The sequence below is a fragment of the Perognathus longimembris genome, chromosome 2 (assembly GCF_023159225.1).
Source record: "Perognathus longimembris pacificus isolate PPM17 chromosome 2, ASM2315922v1, whole genome shotgun sequence".
Taxonomy (NCBI): domain Eukaryota; kingdom Metazoa; phylum Chordata; class Mammalia; order Rodentia; family Heteromyidae; genus Perognathus; species Perognathus longimembris.
This window is the reverse complement of record NC_063162.1, coordinates 34,284,139-34,302,007: the sequence shown is the minus strand read 5'-3', so window position 1 is coordinate 34,302,007 and position 17,869 is coordinate 34,284,139. Positions and strand designations below refer to the sequence as shown.

The window sequence follows — 17,869 nt, the reverse complement described above, 5'->3', positions numbered from 1 at the left end:
TTTGTGTGTGCTTTCTCCATTAGACCATAATCTTACAAAGGAAGATATGTTCTCCTTGGTCACTCTAGTTCTTGTCCCAGATATTGACACATAGCAATCTCCAGAAAGTTATCTGTACAAGTAGCATAGAACATGGGTTTGATGAGGTACTGTTGGCTCATGCCTATAATCCTACCTACTCAGGAGGCTGAGATCTGGGGAACATGTGTTGAAGCCAGCCCAGGTTTAAAAGTCCCTGTGAGACTCTTATCTCCAATTAACCACCAGAAAACTGCAAGTAGCACTGTGGCTCAAAGAAATAGAGCACTATCCTTGAGCAGAACAGCTCAGGTACAGTACCTGGGCCCTGAGTTCAAATTCCATTACTGACCACTCCACCACCCTGAAAAAAAAAAAAAAAAAAAAAGAACATGGGTTGGGTTTGATGGCTAAGAGCCATTTCTTAGCTGATTGCAGTTTTAAATAGTGCCAGTAGATGACAGTACTAACCCACTCTTTCCTCTGGTACACAGAAAATGTGTTTCCCTCAAGTAAAGGCTTCTGGTTTCTGGTGCTAAGTGCACAAGTTGCACTCAAGCCTGGCTATGGGCCCTGGAGAAAACTAGGTCCAAATGGTATAATACAAACTGGTACTAAAGAAAAATTTTAAAAAAGCATTAGAAATACAAAAAAGAAAGAAAGAAAACTAGTTCCAAACACTAAAGCCTTTTATCACTCTACACAGAGAGATCCACTCAGGGCAACTGTTCCTGGACCTGTCCAATGTGGTTATTTGAGGACTTTGTTGAACCTTATCGATGCCAGAAAGCCATCCTTTCTTTTTACCCACAAGCGTGATTCTCCACAAGAGAATAAAGGAGCAGTCAGCCCTCAAGACACATTTCCAATTTCTCAATACTCTCCTTCACTGGCAAACACCTGAGGGGTTGGCAAAGGTGAAAACCGCTACCAACGTCACAATTCTCAGGTGGCAAAGGAGGATTGGATTTGGGGTTCTTTCCTGCCCTTGACACTTTGCCCTCCCTTCCTTCTGTTTGAGGCCTGGTGGTGAGCATTCAGTGTGAGAGGCAGCTAGTGTCCAGCTTAGCACTGTGGAGCCAAGCTACTCTAGGCCTTCCTGCCAGAGAACAGCTCCCTCAACTTTCCCCTCAACACCCTGAAACTCCACCCTCAGTCATTTGTGCCTTTTCCTTTCTGTCCAGGACAGCTACACCCATGACTTTTTGGTTCCCAAGGAGTGCTGCTGGAGTTCAGCTGAGTTTCCTGTGATTCAAGAGTGTCTTTTAGACAAACAACTCCAAAAGCAATACTTGCAAAACCATTTGGTGTAAACCAACTGAACAACTCATGGGGGAGAGGGAAAAGAGGAGGGGGGAGGGGGAATGAGGGAGGAAGTAACAAACAGTACAAGAAATGTACCCATGGCCTGATGTATGTACTGTAACCCCTCTGAACACCACTTTGACAATAAATAAGTAATTACTATTAAAAACAACAACAACAAAAAGAAAGAGTGTCTTTTAAAACTGGGCTGATCTCAGAGCTGGTTTGGGAGAGGAAGAATTAACCTGGCAGCAACCTCAGAGCCCAGCAGTAGCCAGGTCAATCCTTTGCATTCACCCCTCAGCCTTTCTCATGAGGCCCAGCTGGAGGAATCCCTGGTGCAGTCAGAAGGCACCTGCAGGGAAATGGTGCCCTTCACGTGCACTCAGCTGCTCTAAATTCACCCTTCTACATATGACATATTGGATACCCTTCTATTTATGGCATGATATCTATATATATGGGGAAAACACAGTTATTTTTTCCAATGGTTTCAATAGTAGGTGCAAGAGAAAGTCACAAAACAAGGGGTTCTACTGTTCCTGGTGTCTTATGATGGGAGAAAACCATCTCGTGCCCAGGAGGGATGTGTGTGGATGGCCAGGGTCAGAGAGCTTTTGGTAGTGGCCTGGCCTCACCCCAGCCATCCTGCAAAACTAGATCAGAGTAATCAGTGCCTCCAGCCCTGATACCTTGCTCTGGCCTGTGAGTTCCTGGGCTTCTTCCTGTTTCCCCAGGAGCCTAATAATAACAACAACTACAACAACAACAACCAACTTCATTTGACTAGAAGCATGTTCCTTCTGGAACTCAATGACACCTCCAGCTCCTGCCTTTGTTTTTCTTACTGACATCCACCCCAGAGAAAAGAGATTGGGCCTCCCTATCTTTTTCTCTAGATGCAAAACCTCAGGTGCAGTCAGAGATGTGGTTGGTGTAAACTCACAGGGACCCTAAATGAAGCCTTCTGACTCAGAATAACTAGGAGTGTCTCCCAGTTGGAGCCATTTGGAACATGGCTTCCAAAGTTATGAGACTACTGTCCCATCGTCCTAGAGAGGGCAATGCTGATGTTAAGCAGCTGCCTTTGTGAGCGGGGTCATGCACTCAGCACTTAGGTAAACCCAATGAAGCCCAGCACTCTACAGTCAAGACAAAAGAGTTGATACAAACAAAGGAGAACTTGGCTGAAGTTACAAGGCCTTTTTTCTTCAGCTTCTTGGGAGTCTGGATTTCTGGTGGGGCTGCTGGATTTATGCAATGTTGAAAGCTACCTAAAATCCAGAACAGCTCCAAAAAGGGACCAGGGTAGGAATAAGGGAGAATGGTCTGCCAAACAGGATATACTATGTTGGGACAGATCCATAGGCGCCTGGAGAGAAGGAAGTTATTCATAGCTGAGCATCAATCAAATCTGTGGATTCACTGTTGGCTCACTTCCCATGCCCACCTCCTCTCATCCCTAGTTCCAGGAATCCTCAGGGTCAGACTAGAAGGCAGTTTACTGAACTCTGGACTTAGTACACAAGGAAAGCAAATATTGTGAACAAAGCCAGCACCTGCTGCAGGACATAATATGGTCTACCTCACCTTTCCTCCTGCCACTGAAGCAGGAGCTGGGTAAAACTCTGCCTAGGAAAAGTGGTAAAAAGAGATAATCAAGATACTTGCTACTTCTTTTTCCCCTAATCTGTGACCTGATAGCCATCACTCTTTTTTAATTTTTGTTTTTGTACTTTGAGGCCCTATATTATCTTAGACATTTCCTCAGGGTACAAAGCAGATATCAGCTGGAAGTAAAGAGACCTTCACAAGACAAGGACAGTCCAGTTGTAAGGATCCTAAAGGGACACCTCATCCATACTCTTCTGGTGTCTGGCACACCAAATAGGCCTCAGCCTCTCTTTGGAACTCTCATGATAGGTCTTCATAACCCCCAGACGAAATTGTATTTTCATGACAGCTGCTATCGTTTAGATCATGAATGGCCCCCAAAGGCCTATCTGTTAAAGTTTTGTTCCCAACCTGTGTTAAGGCTTAGTCCTCAGCCCACGGTACTGAGAGATGGAGTCTTTCAGAGGGAAGACTGGGGAAGGGGTTTAGATCACTGGAAGTGTGTCCCTACAAATGACAGTGAGACCTTGATCTTTTCCTGTCTCTCTCTATTTCACTACTGGGATTGATTGTGTTGAACAGACTTTCTCTGCCACTGGCTTATGCCATGATGTATTCCTTTGTCACCATTGAAACCTCTAAAACTGTGAGCCCAAATAAACCTTTTTCCTCTTTGTAAGCTAATTATTTCAATTGTTCCTTTATGGTAGTAGAAAGTGGACTACTACAGTAAAGTAGGTATGTTGGAAATGTTCAGAGCTGAGCAAATTCTGCTTCCTATATGTAGCTTTGCATCTCTTTCATATTGTGACTATTGACCACTAAAACATGATTCAGACATTGACCAATGAGATGCCCATTGCTTGCTTTTCCCAGCGGATTTTCTTTTGCCATTGATTCTGGTCTTAATTGAATGAACTTTAGATGTTCAAGTCTGAAAGTCGTGTACCTATCATAGTTTCTTATTTCACCAGCACATAGCCAAGCAATTCTCAAACTTAGTCCTTTGTAACTTCTGCATGCTTCTCAAAGGTGTCCCTCTTCTTCACCTAGTGTCATCAACCTAATCCCAGCTACTTTCCCCTCATCTACTACTTTGAGAGACAGAGAGACAGAGAAACAGAGACAGAGACAGAGAGAGGGAGAGATTCAGTTCTGGAAACACTGCTGGAGACAGACAACATGGATGTTCCTCCTGATGCTGAAGTGTAATTATTTTTCAGTTTTAAAATTTTATTTTAAGTAGTTGAACAAAAGAGTTTCAGTTCAACTTTCCAATTTAGGAGTACAATCCTAATCAATATCACCCCTTCATCTGTTCTTCATCTGTCCTAATCACACCCATCCCCTCAAGTTGAATTGTACATTGAATAATGGTCAGAGGGGAAAACTATATAAGATGTATACTTTATCACAAAAATATAAGTAAATGCCTATCATATGGTGCAATGTAGTTAATATGAATAAAATATTCTAACCTATGAGGACCATGTTGCTAGGTAGCACTATTTTAAATATGGTTAAACAGATTTCTCTGAAACAGGAATATTTGAATACAAGAGAGAAAGAGAGAAAATAAACAGCCAGAAATGCACTGAAGGGTTATGTGCAGAAAGACAGGAAGCTAGTTGTCAAGCGAACAGTCTGAGGCAGGAGTTGTCTTCGTATGCTAATAGCAGAGTTCTGTGACACCTTTACAGATGGGTGAGTGTGTTCTCGAGTGCTTGTTTGTGTGTATGGTGGGTGGATATGAATATCTGTGTGTATTTCTGGGTGTCTGTGTATATCTCTATTAGCAACAAGATCTTCATGACTAACCACGTGAAACTACTTATTATGGAGCTTTGGCAACGTGGTTGCAACAGAAGAAAACAGTGCTGCATTACAGTAGAGAGCCATCGTGCACTATGCTGGAGACTCCTATGAAATTTTCCTAAGAAGAGCATTGTGTCATCCTTGAAAAAAGGAGTTGTTTATTAATCTGGGGTTGAAGGCCAGGCTCTGGCTATCTCTTTTCAAAAGGTGGACTGCTGCTGCAGCCAACCTCCGTCCTCATTCTGAAGCATTTCCAGAGCTGCAGGCTGGAGAACTAGCATCACTGATACAGAATCCTTGCTTGCTGTACACACATCCTGTAAGTGATTACTCTTGACTGGACTTGTATTCCAATCCAAGAGTCTAGATTGGAGACTCGGAAGAGGCTTTCTGTGGGTGGATCGGCAGAGAGCAGGCAGAAATCATATTAGGGGTGGCCATGACTCTGCTGATTCTAGGATGTGGGAGCATATTCCTAATGACTTGGCTGTTTGCAAAGGAGACTGCCTTAGTGGTGAAAAGACACTCACAAGAGACCTAGGGGGCGGGCTGCTAAGGTTTTCAAGGGGACAGAAGCAATGGAAGAAAGCTTCAAGGGGCAGATAAAATATGCAGATTTAGAAAAGAGAGAAAATTGTTACAAGTTGTTTCAATGCCCGTAGTATGGGGTTTCTAACTGTAAAAGATACCAGTAGAGAAGGGTATATGGAACACAAGGCCAAAACCATGGTAGTGAGAAATGTCAGAGAGAAATTCTTTCCCTATGGAGGCAAGCCTGTTTTCCAAATAAAACACCAAAGGACGCATAGTCAGGTTTATTCTGGGCCGATGTAGTGAGCATCAAATGACTTAATCTGCTTTTTTCTTTCTGGATATGGTTTAGCATCTGAAGCTGAGCAATATATACATACGTACACACACACACACGGATGTGGGTTGCAAATGAGCACAAAAGTGAAGTAGAAAAGAGGGAGCTGCACTCACCTCAGCCATTGGGGTCTGCACTCATTCCCACCTCTTAAACCAACAGGCCAGTTTGTGAGCAGGTAATATGGTGGAAGCAGATGCGCAAGGGCTCTGAGCCCCATGAACAGCGCCTGCAAAACAGAGACCACTCGCATGGGGCCCCTACTGAATGCTACCTACGTTGCTTACTTTTGTTCACCTATCAATCCCATAGCTTCACAGGTTAGGGTGGCTTTTCTAAATAATGGCGAATGGGTCACTATGTATATAGGGGCTGTGTTGGAGTTACAGGGACGAGGGTATGTTTCTTAATGATGTGTTGATTGACAGAACGGGAGGACCATCTTTCCTGACGTTCTTCACGGCAAGCTGAGGGCTATGCCCCCGTTTCTATTTGTCCTTCTTCTTCTCTTGAGTGTGATACAAGTAACTGATTCAGAAACTGTCACCTCTGAAGATGTCCAAAAGACCTGCCCTGCGATTGCCTGTTGTCCAGGTCTGAACGGCTTTCCGGGCAAAGATGGCCGTGATGGCGCCAAGGGAGAGAAAGGAGAACCAGGTATTCGCTGGGATGGGCTCTTCTGCCTCTGAGACTCTTCACTTTCCACAGGAGACTTCTCTGTATTTTTTTTTCTGTCGTTATCATATCATAACTCAAAATAAAAAGCTACCTGGCGTTTCCCTGGCTTCCCAAATTTCCCCACAGAAGTGGATTGACAGGGTGGGCTCAGCCTGCCAGTGAAGCAGCTCTGGGGGAAACTTGTCTCATGGAAACCAGAATGATTCTTTCTTCTCTGGGTCATTGGGAGCAGTGGCTGAGTTTGGGCAGGCGTCTATGTGGATGATTTCTGGAAAGCAAATAGGCATTAAGTTCTTGGGAGGGGTGGGGGTGGGGGCAGAGAGAGAGAGAAAGAGAGAGAGAGACGAAGGAAGAGACAAAGACAGAGAGAAAGACTGTAAGCACAGATACAGAATCAAGTTTCCTTTTGCTTCCAACAGGTGAAGGTTTGAGAGGCTCACAGGGCCCTCCTGGAAAGATGGGACCTCCAGGAGCTCCAGGAGCCCCAGGAGCCCCAGGAGCCAAGGGTCCAAAAGGAGACCCTGGAAAAACCATAGGTAAGCAGATTGTCTCACCGCGGGTAGAGATGGAGTCACTCGAGGTTCTGGAATAAAGGCTGTCTTTTTAATCAATCCTAGGGTTTTATGAGAAAAGGCTTCCCTCTGCCTTTGGATACAAAGTCCTCAGCCCAGTGTGGTTATCTAGGGGCTCAAGAGGTCTTAGTATGGATTCACAGACCCTCTACAGAATAGTAGCCCCAGCTTCTCCTTCATCTGATTCTCTGGTTCCACGGAAAGACCAGGCTCTGGTGGCTCATGCCCATAGTCCTAGATGCCTAGAATATTAATAAATGAAGATTGCTGGTTAGAATCAAACTCAGGGAGAAAGGTCGGTGAAACATGATCTCCAATATAACCACCAAAAACCCCAGCAAGATACGTGGCTCAAGTAGTTCAAGAGTACCAGATAAGCTAGCAAGGAAGGAAGGCTTGAGGCCCACAGTTTAAGTCCAAGTACTGCCAAAAGAGAAAAGAAATAAAGGAAGAATACAATACATGTACATGGAGGCATATTATGTCTCCCCCCACCAAAGCATTCATATGGATGGTATATTAGTTAAATTTAACTTGTTAAAAAAATCAATCCAAAACATTGTGGTTTAAACATACGGGCATTTATTTAACATAGTTCTGAGTAAATCACAAATATTTTGATTTAACTGGACTAAAGTCTGTGCTTTACCAGTGGCCAAGGTCTCAATCACATGTTTCACTGTTGTTTGGAAATCAGTTGGAGAAATGAAGGTCACTGAGTGACCGATGTCTCATCTGACAGGCTCCTCCGTGCTTGTTCTCATAGTAATGGTTATAGAATTTCCGAGTAAAAAGCAGAGCACACACACACACACATTTCTGTCATATTGAACTGATCATAAAAATTCAAAATTCCAGCTCATATGAAAGAGACCATTTCTCAATGAGAGCAGATGAACTATTTGTAAGGCCTCTGGTCCTCTCCATGTGAACAGTGGGTCAACTCACAAAAATTGTGGTTGCTTTGTTTCAGAAAAAAACAAATTTGAGAGAACAATAGGCATCAAAAATAAAAGTGAAGAAAAACAATCTTCCCAATACCTTAGTCAATGTTTACTAGCTCATAATAATACTTCCAGAGATTTATTTTTAGGCTTGGTAGTGCAATTCATGAATGAAAAAAAAATGGAAGAACTCTATGTACAGATTGTTACAACACTAGGAAAGCAGGGGGCACGTGTATATGTCAAGTGCAAGTGAATGTAAAAAGTCTTCGGTTATGCCAACAGATGAAAACTGACAGTTTGAGCTGAGTTGAATCCTTTCACTAGTTGTGGTTCTTAGTACTTTCATTTTTCTTCAAAATGTAACAATCAATGTAAAAACAAAAAAAAAAATCTTCTTGTATTTGAAAAAGATTTCCACACTGCTATATACATAGTTTGGTGAACCACTTTTCACTAACGTACCTTACTCTGTTGAATTTTCTAGAATGTGCTCCTAGTTCAACTGATTCAGAAATAGCAAGTCTGCGATCAGAATTGGAACGTATCAAAAACTGTAAGTTTTTTCTCTTTTTTTCAGGTAGTTTAACATTTAGAGAAAGAAAAATGTTCATTGATTATATCTACCTGATCTATTTTCTACCTGGGTCGGTACTTCTCACTGTCTCATCTCATGATATATTCACAAGCTTCTTGTAAAAATGGAAGCAAATTTAAAGTACTTGCTCAAATGTGTAGACCTAACAAATGTTATAACCAGATTATAAATTGAAATCAGACACTGATCCAATACTGATCCAATCCATTGTCTGTTCCCAGAAAATGGAACCCGTGCCACTTTCTTATGCTGGTTGTGTAACCTGGCAATAGAACCAAACTTTTCCCTTCTCACTTGTTGTAAACTTCATACACATTTTTCCTCATTCTCAAAGTAACTATATAAGAAAATTAAAAATCAATATGCTTTGGAATTCTAATCCAAAAGGACCAAATGCTTTCTGCTGGTATATCATAAGGTTGCCAAATTTAACAAATAAATAGACCAGCTAAATTAGAATTGCAAGGAGAAAGGAAGTTTGTTTGTTGTGGTGTTACATGAGGTTTGCCAGTATGAAAGACATCACTGTTTATCTGAAATTGAAATTGAACAGGACATAGTATACTTCAGCGACTCTACTCTGGAAGGATTTACTCAGAGGCATAAATTAGTGTCAGTTAAAAGACCAGCCATTGTTATCTACTTTTTCACATTTTAGGGCTTTACTTCTCTCTGGTGAAAAAGGTTGGGAAGAAGCTCTTCTTGAGCAGTGGTGAAAAGATGAGCTTTGACAAAGTCAAGGCTCTCTGTGCCAGGGTCCAGGCCTCGGTGGCCACTCCCAGGAATGCTGAGGAGAACCAGGCCATCAGGAGTACAACCACAGAAGCTGCCTTCCTGGGCATCACAGATGAAGTTAATGAAGGCCAGTTTGTGGATATGAAAGGAGCATCATTGAGCTACACCAACTGGAATGAATATGAACCCAACAATGCTAACCCAGGAGAAGACTGTGTGGTCATTCTTTCAGATGGAAAATGGAATGACATCCCTTGTTCCAGATCCTTTATGGCAGTCTGTGAATTCACTGTTTGAGTGAAATTACCCTCCAGAACCCCCTGTCCATTTCTGCATCTTATAAGATCAGCATCTGCTTTAGAGGGTCATACATAGTCACTTCCTGAAACACCTAGTATTGAGCTACTCTTTTGTGGAGAATTGGGGAAAATTCAAGAATGGATTGAATGGTGGACTGTGGAAGTGAGAAGTGAGAAGAGTCAGAGAGCTTCAACTCCACTCTGAATCACTACCTATTCTTCTGAACCACAGTAGTAGCAGTTAATTTAACAGGAGGACAAAAGTACAGATAATGTACTTTTAGTCTTATCATGTGCCATGAGCTTTGTAACTTCCAGGGGTTGTCTAATTCAATTAACCTACAATACTTTTGTTTGAGTATAGTTTAGTTGCTAATGTAAAAAAAAATGTGTTATTTTTCCACTTGTTTCAGATACCTCAGTTTGTTGAGTCTGTTTTCTCTCTGGTTTCAAGATGATCACATCATCTTAGAATTATTTCAAGGCTTCCCAAGCAATCTCAAGCATCAAGTAGGCTTCTTTAGAGTGTTGTTCCGAATTGCATTTCCTTTTTCATGAGATGCTAAACTACATAAATCACATCAATTTCAACAGAACATGAATAAATCCACACACATATATGCACCCATGTGCTCACCATCTAAGACTCTAGACTCTTCCTCAGGGCTCTTTCTAGTTAATATTACAAATTCCAAGATTTATCTACCTACATTAATTTTATCCATTGTTGGCCTTCATTGACATGAAAATGTTCTATTAGACTCCCATCAGTACCAATCATAAATAATCTACACCTTCCTTTGAAATAAATGGTGTACAAATTTAGTCACCATCTTCTAAGCTTCAAAGTCAAAGGGTCACCACAAAAGCATATGCTACAATGTTAAGGTACCAGAGACACCTGTGTCAGAGAGACAGACCTGAAAGTCAATGTAGAGGTATATTTCAGAATCAAATAAATAGGCTAGTGCTCTCTCTTCTCCTGAACAGTGCTGTATAAGCAGGCTCTTTCCCCACGTGTCCTTGATGGACCTCTGTCTCCTGCAGCCCAACTTAGCATTATTTAGATACCAACAGACAAATGATTGGGGATGTTGTTGAGAATGGGGGCGGGGGGGGGCGTGCTACACACATCACAGAGCATCATAACACATAAGAAAAACTTTCAGGAAGCACCGTAAACACATCAACACATGTACAACACACACTCAAAAGAGAAACACAAACCAAATATACAGAATAAATGCTCACAATGACTCACAGGTACATAGAAGAACACTGATTCTAACCCAAAGCTGAAAACTGTCCTCAATGTTCTCCAGTACTGATCTCTCAGGAGTCCATGGTTGTGGTGCAAGATGGAGCCCTGGCTTACATCAGGCATTTACTTGATGACCCATAAAAACTGAGTGTCCCTGAGGGCTGTCACTGTCTCTTTCTTGGGAAGTTAGAGGACACAGGCATTTATCAATTCAAATATGATGATTAATTATACTTAACCAAAGACTAAAGGAAGTCTCATAATTGAGACTACCTCTACTCAGATGATACTTGTGCCTGTTCTATCTATACCCACAACTGATACTCACATGTCACTGTGTTCATCTGTGATACATGAGTAGTACGATGGCATCAAATCCACACATTCTCCTCCCATCATCCATCATTTCCATGTGTACCATGAGGTAAGTCAAAATGATTACCATCTACTTTTGAAAAAAGGCTGTACTCTCAGTCTACCCCATCAGCACCAATGTAACTGTAACATGCAATAGTAACAGTCAGTTTGCACCTGCTTGGAACAATTTATTTATTGTAGTGAGCTGAATAGTGACCCAGAAAGAAATACCCATGTCCTAATGTCTGGACATGTAGATATTATTTGTGTATGTATGTGTATTTATGGGGGGATAAGCACTATCTCTTATTTCATTTAGGCTAATACTCTTCAGCTTGATCTGGAACCACAGCTCACACTTCAGGCTTTTTGTTAATTAACTGGAGCTAAGAGTCTCACAGACTTTTGTTGCAAGGCTGGCTGTGCTTATCCATGTGAGCCACCACCACCCATGCAAATTTGTAAGTATTACTTTGTATACAAAAATATTGTCTGTATACAATATTTATATGGATATCATCTTATATACAATACAATTAAATACTTTTAGTTGAATGATAAGGCCTTTTCCTGGCTGATATAACAGTATAATCAGTTAGTTGACTCAAAAACAACATGAATTTGTTGCTCATAGTCCTAGATGCTGAATGTTCAAGATTACATTACCAATATGATCAGGTTGCAAAGAGTGTTCACTTAGGCTGTGAATGACTAACCTCTTTATATTCTTACATGATAAAAAGAGGACAAAAGAAATCAACTGGGGTACCTTTAACATGGGTATAATTTCCACATGAGAGGACTTTTGCCCTCAAGACTTATCTCTCTAAACCTTCAGCTTCTCATACTATCATATTGCAGTTTCAAATTTCAACATATTGAAATTGGAGATGCAAACATTAAGTCTAATGTAGTATCTATGTGTGAACACATACAGCTTTATATAAGTGAGTGGAGATTGGGGTTTTGAAGATAGACATCCAGAGGTCAAGAAACACGGGAAAGGAAGAAGCAATGCATCCAATGGAGTCAGAGACTAGAGTGATGCAGCCACAAGTTGAGAAATTTCTATTAATGCCAGAAGCTGTCACTGGCAAGAAACAGACTTTAAAGCCTCTGGAGGGAGTACAGACTTGATGACACCTTAACTTCAGACCTGTGGCTCCTGGAGTATTTAAAAGTACATTTGTTGTCCTAATCTGCATAGCTCATATTAATTTGCTATAGCAACCCTAGGAAAGCAATAGAAGTACCCAGGTGATAGGAAGTTTCCTCAGCGTTAGAACATGGGCTCCAAGATGATGCAAGATTCAAGAGCCTATTCCTTGGAGTGTTATTATGCAATGACCATTAAGACCACTAAAAAATGCTGTAAGTTGAATTTTAAGGCAAACTTTCATCATTTCTCTTTCAGGACCCACTCAGTCACAATGTCACATGGAGATGAATTGTCTTGAGCTCGGAAATCATTTCCTCCTTAGAGGCTCTTGACCAACTGATTCTTTCTTGTGTCCTCACCATCTTTGTCAAAGTCCTGTCTGTTGTGAGATGTAGATTCTTTAGTGCTAGACCCTTAGGCACTATGTCCACTTATGCTCACCCTTAAACTCAGGTTTGTAATAGCAGCATTTTTTTTTGCCATTCCTGGGGCTTGAACTCAGGGCTTGAGCACTGATCTTGGCTTCTTTTTCACTAAAGGATAGCACTCTACCACTAGAGCCAAGGGTCTACTTCTGGGGTTTTCTATATATGTGTTGATGAGGATTTGAACCCAGGGCTTCATGTATGCGAGGAAAGCACTTTAACATTAGACCATATTTCCCAGCCCCAAATAGCAGCATTCTTATCAGTTACATCTTTGCACATTCTTTCTCACTTTCAAGGCTTCAATACTTTGATTTCAATACTCTGTCTTGCAGGAGTAGCTCTCTCCCTCCATTTATTAGACTGGAGGTCTCAGCTGGCTTCTTTTCTCCTGTCCAGTCAGTGGTCTCAGCCAGAGAATGGGAAAAGAAAGAATGACAGTGCTTTAGTAACTCTTTATACTCATTATTGAAGAGGTAACTTGCAGAGTAGGGGTTGTAAATACATGTGTGTATGTGTGTGTACATACATACATAACTCTACAGACAGTCCAACTTAAATTTCTTGTGTGATATTAAGCTATTTCTGCTTTTAATTTAGTATTGTAAAAAAATCCATTGTTCCAGTAACCAGAAACTCTGCTCAGTTTTCAGTATACTGCACAGCTAATGTTTAGGCATTAGATATGGGGATAAGATTGGCCTGTCTCTAGGTGGTGCCTACCGTTTGTGGTCTATGTAAGAGCAGCAATAACCACAGAGTAGTAGATAAAAGCAACTTGCAAAAAAGATTATTTTATTGCAGTCAAGCCCTTCTACATGGATATAAGACATATGAAATAAGAATTATGCAATAAAAGGTTCAAAAGGAATTTCATTCCAAAATAACTAGTTATAAAATCCAGACCTTAGTTTATACAATGTGAGATGGAGAGTGCTATTAAACTAAATGTTATGGAAATACAAAGTTAGTTATGATAACCACAGAGTTATGTGAACTTCAGCATTTATCTTACTTTGTTATCTGGTTTTTGTTGCATAATAGATACTAGAATACTTAGTAACAGGCACAAATGCACATGCTAGCTAGGTGATTCCACATTTAGATTCACCATACGTTTTCCTTAGCTCTAGATCTACTCAGAGAAATAGGAGGATGGGAAAAGAATCCTAGCCTTCATTAAGGAAGCATCAACATAGTTCTCAGTGGAGGAAGAGCTGAAAGCAGTCAAAATACTAGGTCAGAGCTATACTGTTTTCCTCTAGTAGGAATGTTGGTGTGCTTAGATCTGCACAAGTATATGCAGAAGTAGCTAAGAAGTGATTCTGGCTTACAGTGCTTGATGTCCATAGGCAAAGGAGTCCAGGGCTCTCTAAGTAGGAGAATGTGGGTACCTAAAATAACATTTCATGAAGTCCATGACTTTGGCCTCCAGACTGGTATTTTTACTTCATTATGTCCTCTGGGTCAAATACAGGACATAGAAGTGTTAATTTTGATCAATAGCACAGCTGATATTACAACTTTTTCAGGATTGCAGACAAATAGAGCTAGGAAGTTAACTCAAGGTCAAATTCAACAAAGAGAAGACTGTGTTTCTTTAACCCTTTGCATGCTGGGTGTCATTTCAAACACTTGTGTTCTCAAGTGTTCCACAAAAAAAGAAAAATGAGTTCAAATCCAAAGTAAATAAAAAAGCAGTGCAAGTTAAAATAAATGTAGTGTAAGGCCACCGTGGTAGACAGATAATGCAAGGTAAAAGTTATGGGACTTCCATGATAGGACTGGGATCTGATCCATCTTTTTGCTCCCTGCATTATCCAGCCCCTTCTAAAGACAGTAAAGCCAGAGAAACAGTGAAAAGTCTCACTTCACAGACTGCCATATCTACTCAACCGAAATATTAGCCAGTGTTTGAATGTAGTCTAATTTAAATCATGAAGTAAATTGCATCTTTCTCTTGAAACATTCTTAGAAACCTTAACAGAGAAAAATAACTCTACTACAAATGTCTGTGTGAAGAACACTTCCCATAGACAATAAGCACCAGGCTATTTGAATAACAGTAGGCTGACTCACCAATAAAACCCTAATGCTTATATTTGCTAAGGAGTATACAGTCATGAGAGTCATTTAAAATAATCTGTTTTGTAAAAAAAATCTACCCTTAATTTGTATCACTATCAATATACACAATGAGAGGAGATAATATCACTGCCTCAGAAAAGAATTCCATCAATATGTGTATGCATTTGTGTGTGTGTGTGTGTGTGTGTGTGTTTGTGTGTATGTGATTCAAAGGTACTTTGAGGATAAAATAAGAAATGTAGTGATTAAAATCCATTGCAGTATTTCAGGAGTTTTATTTCTGCTGTTACATGGGTATTGAACCCAAGAAGTAACTTTTTTTCCAGGAAAGAATGCACACCATCGTAAAAGGAAACAGCGCTACAAGCTTTGAGGAAAAAGAGGGCTGGCATGGTGCACTGAGCCTTCTTCTGAAGGAGATAAAGAAAGAGAATGTCTTGCCAAGAAATCCCTATTAGTATTCACAATCATCATTTTTCTAGAAAAAACGAACAACAGAATGATGATGATGACAGAGCAGGACAAGAATGACTTAGGATGGAGACTACAGGGGGTAGCAACCTGAACACACATGCACAAATCCTTCCCATCTCAAAGGGAGTACAAATTGATGCTCAGAGATCAGGGAACAAATTCTCTACTGAAGTTTTGAATTTATCAAAATCATTGAAATCCCATTCCAGAAGTTGGAATTGAACTGTTCTTTCTATTCTTATTAATAATAATGATGATGAGAATAATAATAATTTGTGATAGTCCTGGGGCTTGAATTTAGGGCTTAGGCTTTTTGTGCTCAAGGATAGCACTCTACCACTTGAGCCACAGACCATTGCCAATGTTTCTGTATGTGTCTGTGTATCTGTGTGTGTTTAACTGGGGATAAAGGTCTTGCTGTCTTTCCTGCAAAAGCTGGCTTTGAACTGAGATCCTCAGAGCTCAGCCTCCTGAGTAGCCGGGATTACAGGAGTGAGCCACACCCTGATTTCTCTCATTTTTTGTTTCAGATCTGCAATATTTTTTTATTTCTTTATTGTCAAAGTGATGTACAGAAGGGTTAGATCTGCAATTTTTGTCTGGCTTTGTTCCTCCTGAGCTCTCAGTCAGTCTTTAATGTTTCTCTTTCTGAGGACAGAATCCACCACTGATTAAAAAAAATGATTATTTTCAGGTGTATTATGAGGGCTTCAAACTATTCTTGGTTGACCTCCAGCTCTTCATTTTTATAACTCACTAAGTCATTGATCTACTTCAAGATTTGCCATGACAAGTATTAATCCCCAGTAGTTCGTTGCTCTTTGGTGATGCATTTCCAGCACTCATGTTTTCTCTTCTAGAGATGTTAGTCTACTCTTTTGCTGGATTATTATTCTTTGGTCTGAGCACCTTTGTGTGTTTTCTTCATTTCTTTGAAAGTATTATTGTGGAGAGACCTTTTCCTTTATCCTGAATATTTAGGTTAGTGACACAATCTTTGCTCTCTGGGTCTACTAGTTCCAAGATCTCATCTACATATATTCCTAGAAAGCATTCAGTTCTCTAATCTTGAACTATTCTTCCTGGAGGCACACAGCCTGCCTCTTCATACAACCCTTAAAGCTTGCTAGGGAGCCCACACATCTTCTCTGAACTGCTTGTAGGAGTGTTAAGTGTATTTCAGATTTTTGTGCTTGTATTTTATTGCTTTCTTTTCTTGGTCCAGAGGTTGGATCCTTGGCAAGAGCATTACATTTTACTACATCTGTTGCTAAACTGCTACTGGAAGGATGTTTGCCTCTATGTGCAGAAAGTCTTCCTAAAAATAAATGAATTATGAATGCTTGAACTATCCCAAGGCTATATACCATATAAAAGTCGGTTTTACCTTGTTAGGGAGTGTTCCATGAGATAGATGCTCCAGTGCCTCTGATAAACTCTGTGTGTGTGTGTGTGTGTGTGTGTGTGTGTGTGTGTGTGTTAAATCAAAACAACAAAGGGAGCTCTTCCATTGTGGTTTTACATTGGCTACTTCAAAATCTCAGACGTTCCTTGGATAGCAAGAAATATACTGCCAAAATGTAATTATTAAATTTTAGTTCAAATTATTGGATTTCCAGTAAGGCAGTGTATAAAATTTAAAGTAATTTTAGTAATACTTTCATTCAATCAATCTTGAAAGCATGAAAGCTATAGATCTTTCAAAATATTAACAATAATCTTTTCGTTTATACACAGAAAAATAGTGAACATTCTAGCATGACACTAAAACATGTTAGTCTTTGTCTAAAATAAGCCAAATATTTCAGCAATAGTCCCTAAAATTTTTTTCTTCGTGAAAAATTATTTTTAACATAGTCTGGAAAAATCAACATAATGAACTCGATCACCACTATTAATCCTCTATTACTTTCTCGGTCCTGCCCAATACCTACTGAGAGATTTTATTTTTGTTTTGTTTTTTCTGTTTGTGTGGTACTGAGGAATCGAACCCAGGGCTTCCTGCATGCAAGGCAAACATTCTGCCACTAAGCCACATTCCCAGGCCTATGCTGAGAGATTTTAAATTCAGTTTATATAATATAATCATAGCAGTTTTACATATTTAGTATTTTTAAAAAGCAACTTTTCTTAAACATAGCACCATTATTATGCTTTTGAAAAGCGACCATAAGTCCTTAATATCAAGTACACAGTTATCAGTTTCTCATAATTTTCACATTTTATAGTTTAATGACTGTAGAACAAGACATGCACATTGCTTTTGATTATTATATCTCTGAAGACATTTTGAATGTTTAATAAATGATGTTGATTTTCTCATACTTTTCTACTCAGCCTGATCCATGACAACTTTAAAGCTAGTTAAAAAAAAAACAACAGGGGCTGGGGATATAGCCTAGTGGCAAGAGTGCCTGCCTCGGATACACGAGGCCCTAGGTTCGATTCCCCAGCACCACATATACAGAAAACGGCCAGAAGCGGCGCTGTGGCTCAAGTGGCAGAGTGCTAGCCTTGAGCGGGAAGAAGCCAGGGACAGTGCTCAGGCCCTGAGTCCAAGGCCCAGGACTGGCCAAAAAAAAAAAAGAAATGTATCCAATGCCTAATGTATGAAACTGTAACCTCTCTGTAATTCAGTTTGATGATAAAATATATATAA

The 17,869-nt window shown here is 40.3% G+C and overlaps 1 protein-coding gene across 1 annotated transcript; it reads left to right on the top strand.

The window, feature by feature from the left end:
* Positions 1–4,999: 4,999 nt before the first annotated feature.
* Mbl2 (mannose binding lectin 2) lies at positions 5,000–9,799 on the top strand. Its single transcript, XM_048335431.1, has 5 exons — positions 5,000–5,071; positions 6,049–6,277; positions 6,718–6,834; positions 8,302–8,370; positions 9,071–9,799. Exons 2-5 carry the CDS (start codon positions 6,097–6,099, stop codon positions 9,442–9,444), a joined length of 741 nt encoding a protein of 246 aa, XP_048191388.1. The 5' UTR covers positions 5,000–5,071; positions 6,049–6,096; the 3' UTR covers positions 9,445–9,799.
* The last annotated feature ends 8,070 nt before the right edge of the window (positions 9,800–17,869 follow it).